The 8821-nt window shown below is 41.3% G+C and overlaps 1 protein-coding gene across 1 annotated transcript; it reads right to left on the reverse strand.

Moving 5' to 3' along the window:
* Positions 1 to 7314: 7314 nt before the first annotated feature.
* On the reverse strand, positions 7315 to 8382 carry LOC106553229 (uracil nucleotide/cysteinyl leukotriene receptor-like). Its single transcript, XM_014071693.2, has one exon. It carries the CDS (start codon positions 8380 to 8382, stop codon positions 7315 to 7317), a length of 1068 nt encoding a protein of 355 aa, XP_013927168.2.
* Between the last annotated feature and the right edge of the window lie 439 nt (positions 8383 to 8821).

Consider the following 8821-nt stretch of genomic DNA (forward strand, 5'->3'; position numbering starts at 1 on the left):
GTGCTTTGGACAGAACAAACAGTTCCTGGTCGATATATCTGAAAGCAAAGGTCTTTGTGTTAGGTTTACTCAGCAGGATGGAGATTGCACCATGGGGATAAACACCGAATCGTAACAGGCGGCTAGGAGCCAAATAAAAAAGACTGAGTATGTCCCCAATGGGACCGTGCATATTATTTATGTGTCCCAGGCACTCTTCTATCAGCAGAAAATTGGCAAGAATGCCATGTTGTGGGGATCCCAGCTACATCTGTATAAAAGATGCACAGATGCTTTGAAGGTGTATGATTTCAGCGGTGGAAGCTTCCTTTTAGCGCTAGGTTTACCTTGATTTGGGTAATCAAATGTCTGCAAGAAAATAACCAAGCTCAGATAGTACCAAGGACCCCTCATTTCAACCCTGAGGTATTATTCTACTTCATTAGGAGCTTTTTCTGAGGTCCAAGTTCTCATGATGAAAGATGCTGCTCACATTTCCCTGCCATGTTACTGCATCTTCCCATAAACCACCCTTAGGTTGCTCCTCTGTGGCTATTAAAAGCTCAATAGAAAGAAATGTGGAGGAAAGTCTTTTTGTCAAAGGCTGGATCCAAATCACACCTCCTTCTGCTCCCTCCCTCCCAGAATATGCTCATGATTAAAGATGCTGAGAGTTTGGCTTGCAGGTCAATATAATGTGTTGTTTATTTCTTATTTTCCAAAGGTTGTGTCTTCTTCCCTAAAAAAACAACAACCAGCCCAGGGCTTTCCCCTCAGGTTAAATTGCCAGGAGTGCCTTAACAAAGCATTCTGAGCACAAGAACAGACATTCTCAGTACTTTCAACAGTTACCAAATTGGTATTGGATTTTCAGCTACCAGTCAAATTTCACATACCTCTTTTGTGCAAAAATAAGCAGCAGCCATGTGGGATCTGACAGATTTACTCTTGTTCTGCTTGTTCAGATACAAATGATGGTGCTGCAGTCAGAGAATAAAGATTCTAGCTCATAAGGGTTTTCTATCAAACAACCTAAGTGTGTTTCTTACAATAAGAGCTTCCTCATGAGGGCCTTGGTCTCCATTACTGTTGGGATATATTCAGCCTCAACTAATATATCATAAGTATTTATAGTCATGAACACGTGGGCAAGTTCTTGTCTTTGTCCTGACCATAATGAGAAACTTTCTGATCGTGGTTTTGACTTCTTGGAGGCCTTCCTTTTTGATTGAAAGACAATCTGGATAGAATAGTGTTGTATGTGAGTTTCAAAAGTAGCCAATCCAGTAAGTTTATCTTGTGGCTCATTAGGTTTGTAAATGTTCTTTGTGTGTTTACTAGGGAATTTTACAAAAAATTCATTCATGAATCTAATTTTATGCTGCAATTTTGCACATCTTTTGTTGGAAGTAAGTTCCTCTGAATTGATGGGACTTTTCATTCTGCATAGCCATGTATTGGAACATACCTATATACAAATGTATCTATTGCATAACTGACATAATTCATGTTGCATGCAAGAGAGCAGTGTCCTGCCTTGAGCGAACAGATCGGGAACTCCATGGAGGAACAGCTGGAGCATCTGCTTCATTGGATGTGCCTCATGGACTGCTTTCCACAAACAGAATATGTGCCAGTGTTCATTTTAGTTTTGCTTTTCCATGGGCAAAGCATATGCTGTGAAGGTATTCATTCTTACTGTGGTTTTTTTTAAAACTTTTATTGACCCAATTGACAATGTTCGAATGGGGCATTTCTCCTGGAACCGCTGGCATTTGGCCATTGGTGACCTTTGGGCAAATTGGAAAGACAGCCAATTTTGTCTAGTGATTAAAACACCAGGCTAGAAACCAGGAGACCATGAGTTCTAGTCCTGTCATATAAAAGCCAGCAAGGTGATTTTGGGCCAGTCACTTTCCCTAGAGCCCAATTCACCTCACAGGGTTTTTATTGTTGTGGGGAAAATAAGAAGAGGAAGGTGTGCATTCAAATGCTTGAAGAGCTTTCAGAAGTTACAGTGGATGCAGAGTGCAGTGGTGCAGGCAGTTCTTAGGGCCACTAGAATGGCCCATGTTACATCACTGCTTTGTGAGATGCACTGATTGCTAGTCTGTTTCCAGGTACAATTCAAGGTGTTGATCATCACCTTTAAAGCCCTCAGACTACTTGAGGAACCGTCTTGCCCCAATGAGACTGGCTGATCCCACCTGTGCCAGCAGAAGGGGCAAACTGTGGATCGCATCAGCCAAGGAATTTTGGCTGGCAGAAAGAGCCTTCTCTGCCATGGCTCCTGCCCTCTGTAACATCTTACCCTTTGGGTGAGATTGGCTCCCACCCTTCTGATGTATCACAGGACCTTAAGACTTGGCTCTGCCAGATGGCTTGAGGACCCAATGGGGGAGCTTCATACTGGAAGTGGTTGACTAATTGAAATTCGACCCTATCCCCCCCGCCCATGTGTCTGGCTCCCTTCTTTGCCCTCTTGCGTCCATGATTTTAACTCTTAATATTTTTTGTCTGCTGTGTTTTTATAATCGATGGTTTTAATGTTTTTCAATGTTTGTATGTTGTAAGCTGCCCAGAGTCTTTGGATGCGAGATGGGTGGTAAATAAATAAATAAATAAATAAATAAATAAATAAATAAATAAATAAATAAATAAATAAATAAATAAATAAATAAATAAATAAATATGGTGTGTTGGATATGTTCATCGACTTGAATTATTTGTAAGAATAATAAAGGCAGAATACAAATAAATAAATAAAAGAAATAGAAATAAGCAAGAAAGTGGTTCTGTAGACATTGCATAAAGCATGACAGTGTCTGCTGAATTTGTCTTTTTTTTTAATGTTACCTCGGGCATGGAAGTTGAGTTTGGCACTTTTGAACCTAACTAATTTCAGTGAAATCATTAGCTTTATTTATGGAGCTAACAAATTCATCCCTCATTTTAAGGGTTGTAGTGTCACAAAACTTGAGTAGTAGTGCCTGGGGCGTTCTGAGAAGAGTCAGACTCTACAAGATGTTTTTTATGTTTTGGTATGAGGAAATGGGTCTGTCTGCAGAACTCATGCAATTATTTAGTGAAGGAGTGTGAAATTTTGTTAGAGCCGAGATGCTATCTAGCCACTTCCATCCAGAGCAGGAATAAAAACATGGACTACAATCTGACAGAATCAGGTTTTGCATATGCAGAACCACACATCAGACTGTTTGTTTTTGTTTGTTTGTGTGTGTATATGTGTCTGTCTGTCTGTCTGTCTGTCTGTCTGTCTGTCTGTCTATCTATCTATCTATCTATCTATCTATCTATCAGTACCTACACCTACCTACCTACCTTCCTACCTACCTACCTACCTACCTACCTACCTACCTACCTACCTACCTACCTACTGTATTTCCCAAAAATAAGACAGGGTCTTATTTTCTTTTGACACCCCCCCCCAAATAAGTGCTTGACCTTATTTTCAGGGAGGTCTTATTATTTTTGAGGTGCAGGAGGCAATGAGTGTGGTCACCTCGTGGCTGCTGCTGTGTTGCAATATTTTCGGGGAGGGCTTATTTTTTGGGGGAAGGCTTATTTTAGCACATGTGCTCAAAAGCCTGATTGGGTTTATTATCCAGGGAGCTCTTATTTTCAGGGAAACAGGGTATCTATCTATCTATCTATCTATCTATCTATCTATCTATCTATCTATCTATCTATCATCTATCATCTATCTATGTTGTGTACCACCTGATTCCCAACGACTCTGGGTGGCTCACAACAACCCAAAACAAGAGAATTATAATAAAACCAATTAAAAGGAAGAAAGATTTTAAAAATGACAAAAACAGACTGGATGAAAATGAAGGAAGGGGTCTCACTCTCCTTCACAGCCAGCAGCTGATTTGTTTAGGCAGAGGGAGAAAAATGTGGCTTTTTTGGTTTAGTGTTAATTGTATTGAAAATAGTGGTGCATAAATCACCTAATGAACCATTTAACTTTTATGGATACTTTTTTGATAGACCTTGAATAGTATTTTATTTTAGAGGATCCCCCCCCCTCCAGTTTTGTATGAGTACATAGACTTTGCCTACTTAATTCAGTAAAGCATTGGACACAAAAACACTAACTAAACTGACGTATTACTGTAAATTTAGAATTGCAGTTAATGCCTCTGAACTAGCAACACATCTACTGCATTAGCAATGTTTTAAATAGAAAGGAAAATAAAGGGGGGGGGGACATTCTTTGTAAAGATCAACCACACGCAGGAAGGATATCAAGTTGCTTCTCCTTATGTCTTCAGTTTTCTGAATAAAGCAACTGGAGCTCCTCTGCGATCATTATTAAGAAATGACACTCAGCTGAAATAAAAGTATTTATGTAGAATATTTCTTTTCTGTTTTACTTTCAAAGATGACTGCATCTCTCCAGGACTTCAATTTAGAGCAATTTTGGTGATAACAAAACAATGAGAAAGGTCAATCCTTTATAAAATGTTAGGGGCTTGTGATACTCAGAAAAATTATTCTCCCATGGTTGTTATGATTCACCTTGCCGTGTTGAAATAATCCAGTTTCTTTAAAAGTCCTAAATACGTTTGTATTTCTCATTTTAAAGGGTTAGCATGGTGAATCATTATCAGAACCTATTATTGCCTAATTTAGTTACCATCTCTGATTTGGGTTTTTGTGTAGGAAGCTGGGGGGTACACTCCCCAAAAGTTGGGAGAGGACATAAAAATGATTTCATTTCATTTGAAATTAAATTAATAAGCTACAACATATATGATTATTAGATACATAAGATTAAGATTCCTTTTCTGCCCCATTACAAAGAACTACAGTTTGATAATAACTTTTAGATTGACTCTGAGAACTACATCCTTTTTTTTTAAATTACCCTGATTACCCTGTATTTTAATGTCCTTAATGGATGTGCCCCATTTGTAGTATCCAGAAGGTACTGTTGAAGAAGTATATCATCACACTTTAGCCATATAAATCTCACATTATAAGAAGTCTGTATTAAAATTCATTTAAACACCAATGGACAATGCTGTTTATATGGATCCTTCTTAACAGTTGCAAATGGAAAGCTTTATATTTTCTCCAGATCTTTTTCCCCAGATGGATATTGATCAAGATTTTGTAAAAGACCAGGTTTGGAGATATGTCCAGATTTGGCAGTGGTAAGAACTGAAGAAACCATGCTAAGCCAGTGTAGCCAGGACCTCCTCAATGGGGCCTTTTAATCAAGTAGTTGAGAGGAATGTATTTTATAGCTTGTGCGCTGTTGTAGCTCTTGATGCTTCAACTGTTAGGCTGGGAAATGTATTGGGAGATGATAAGGTAAAGGTTCCCCTTGGACATATGTGCTAGTCATTCCTGACTCTAGGGGGCAGTGCTCATCTCCGTTTCAAAGCTGTCTCCATAGTCATGTAGCAAGTATGACTAAATGCCGAAGGCGCATGGAACACTGTTACCTTCCCACCAGTGGTGGGATTCAAATAATTTAACAACCAGTTCTCTGCCCTAATGACCATCTGGGTAGGTGGGGCTCGGTGGTCATGTGACTGGGTGAGCATGGCCAACTCAAGGTCACTCAGGTTGATGGACACTTCGCCTTAGCTGTTACAATGTAATAAGGGTTAACCGGAGAGGTTGTTTCTGTAAGCAGGTCAATAAAGATTAGACTAGAAACAACACTAGAATGTTTCATCACTCCCTTCCTTACAGGATTAGCCCTGTAAAGTGGAAAAGAACAAAAGGAGATTTCTTCTAACAATCGGTTCTCTGAACTACTTAGAAAGTTACCAACTGGTTCTCCCGAATAGGTGCGAACTGGCTGAATCCCACCATTGCTTCCCACCAAAGTGGTCCCTATTTGTTTACTTGCATTTTTACATGCTTTTAAATTGCTAGGTTGGTAGAAGCGGGGACAAGTAATGGGAGCTCACCCCGTTACCCGGCGCTAGGGATTCGAAACGATGAACTGCCGACCTTTTGATTGACAAGCTCAGTGTCTTAGCCACTGAGCCACCGCGTCCCTTTGGGAGATGATAATATGTAATAAATTAATCCATATTCTGCAAGATTTCTAAAGCTAATTTCTACAGATTATTACTTATTTTTCTCCCAATCTTCTGGACCTTGAGCCAAAATCTTGTACAATTATATAAACAGAAAGTAACAATTCCAACAATTACAATGCTTCCAGTCTTGATTAACACGATAAACTTTCCTTGCCACATATTATTCCTGAACTCTTGCCTGCCAAAGTTTCTCCTTGCCAAGATTTTGTTAACCATAATCTGTTAAATAAATTATAAAGGTTGAATTCACACTGCACAAAGCTATAAAAACATAGTTTAAAAATCACCATGCTGACTTGAACAGTACAGTAAGCCCAAACTAAATTATGTTATGGTTCAGCACAATACACTAAACCCAATTAGAATCACAAGAAACACAAATTTGTGTTGCTTCCCAAACCATTATTTTCCTGCTGTCATCTGTATTAGGATGAAAGAAGTACTGTAGGCAGCAAACACATTCTGGTCATTAGATGGGAGCAAAAGGTAGCAGTTCTAACCCAGATTATTGCAACACAAATCTGATAATTCTAGTCTGGATTCCTGGTTTATTTTTATTTTCTGTCCTCTTCTCTATTTTTTTAAAAATTTTATTAATTTCATATATACATTCACAATTATATGATCTCATAACTGTTATTATTAATATGTATTTATAACAATTTCCCCCCCTACAGTTGACAATATACTTGAAATTGCTTTCTTACCATCCCATAAATCCATCTTATCTTACAACAATCCTACTTCTTCTTCCTTCCTTCCCTCCTTCCTTCCCTCCATTCTTCTCTCCTACTCTCCTTCCTTCCCTCCTTCCCTCCCTCCTTCTGTCCTCTTCTCTAACCAACCTTTGCTCCCACTGCTTCAGATTGATTGTTCTTGGGCTACAGTTCTTATTTGATCTTGAAAGAATATTCCAGTCTAGTCTTCAACCTGATAACCAACCAGCATTGTCCTATTGGAGCACTGTTTGGGACAAGAGGATCCATAGAACAAACACTCTGGTGAAGACAAGATTGGGAGATACAGTTTCATCCATTCCTCTAGATCTTAACTTAGACAAGGACATGATGTAGGCTGGGCTAATGATGCCAGTCATGCCAGTCAAAGCAAGCATTAAATCAATATCTCATGTATAAAATTCCTCTCTGCCTCTTTCTCTCAATCTGTCTCTCTGCCAAAGAGGAGCATATAACTTAGGTTACAGTAATGTCCACCTTTCCCCTAGATGTCAGAAAGAAGCCATAGACAAAGTTCAGTCTCTAAGAACTATGCTCCTCCTCGGGTGCTCCCCTGTGCTATTAACAATCTCACCTGCCTCCATAAGGTTTTGACTGACTGAGCCACAGCAAGGTAGCTTACAATCGGCAGGCTTCATGTTAAAATAGTATACCAGAGGGTCAAGAGCACTATTGATACTAGCAAGGGCCATAGCTGCACGCTGGGCTGAGCAAGTGAAGTGCAGCAGTCCTGGAGCCGAAAGAACACCAATACGGCCCAGGGTGTGTAGCACATGGATGATATGAAAAGGGAGGAAACAGAAGATGAGCAGGCTCGTCACCATCAAGAGGGTTTGAAGGGAATGCCTACGCAATGAAGACGCCTGCATTGTCCCATGGCCCAGATTCATAATTCGGTGGGCAATCACAATGGAACAGATAATGATAGTAAGGAAGGGCAGGAAGAAGCCCAGGGCTGAGGAAGATAGGACCATGGCTGCCAGACTTCCACTCCAAACTCGGGCTGGGAAGTTTTCCATGCAGGCGGTGTTTCCATTGGAGAAGCGATGAGTCACGGTGCTCTTGGAGAAGAAGATCAGCAGTCCAATCCCTACCAAAGACCAGATAGCCATGGAGAGCAGCACACGATACAGAGGCCATTTGAGGCGCAGGTAGACGACAGGGTGGAGGACAGCCACATAACGCTCCAGGCAGATGCAGGACAGGAAAAGAGTGCAGCTGAACATGTTGGCCAGGAAGAGGGCATTGGTGGCCTTGCACAGGCCTTCTCCAAAGGGCCAGTCATTGTGCCTGGCGTGATACACTGCCTGTAATGGCAGCGACAGGGCAAAGAGCAGGTCAATGATAATCAGGTTGTAGATGAAGGTCATGATGGGTGGGGCCTGGGCTCGGTAGAACCAAGAGCTCCATAAGGCCACGCCATTTGAGGCCAGGCTCAGGAGGCAAACCAGGCTGTAAATGATGGGCAACAGTAAGTGCTGGAATCCTGCTTCAGCCACACACTGCAAATGTGCTGAGTTGTTAGGGAGAGAGCCTGGCGTTTCCCTCAAAAGGAAGGGTGCATCTGTGCCATTCTTCCACATCTGCAAAACAAAAATAAAACTTCCATGTTAACCCAGAGTGGACAACCTCTGGGCGTCTTAAGGAACAACATGGTATTGGACCTGGGTACTTGAGAGACCGCCTCCTGCCAATTACCTCCCATAGACCCATTAGATCCCACAGATTAGGCCTCCTCCGAATTCCATCTGCCAGCCAATGCCGGCTGTCGAGCACCCGGAGGAGGGCCTTCTCTGTGGCTGCTCCGGCCCTTTGGAACGAGCTCCCCATGGAGATTCGGACCCTCGCCACCCTTCAGGCCTTCCGGACAGCCGTCAAGACCTGGCTGTCCCAGCAAGCCTGGGGTTGAGTTCCCCCCCCACTCGAATTTGCTGTGCTTGCTGTGTTTTTTAAATTGTTGTATCACTGTCCTGTTTGTCTTATTTTCTGTATTTGTTTTTCCCCTTCCCCTGGATTTTGTTC

The sequence above is a fragment of the Thamnophis sirtalis genome, unplaced genomic scaffold, assembly GCF_051295495.1.
Source record: "Thamnophis sirtalis isolate CommonGarterSnake01/CBP01778 unplaced genomic scaffold, rThaSir2_p1.2 scaffold_3, whole genome shotgun sequence".
In the NCBI taxonomy this organism is placed as follows: Eukaryota; Metazoa; Chordata; class Lepidosauria; order Squamata; family Natricidae; genus Thamnophis; species Thamnophis sirtalis.

What these genes read in the sequence shown, in the direction of transcription:
- LOC106553229 (XM_014071693.2), bottom strand. Translation starts at nt 8,382, where the DNA reads ATGTGGAAGAATGGCACAGATGCACCCTTCCTTTTGAGGGAAACGCCA.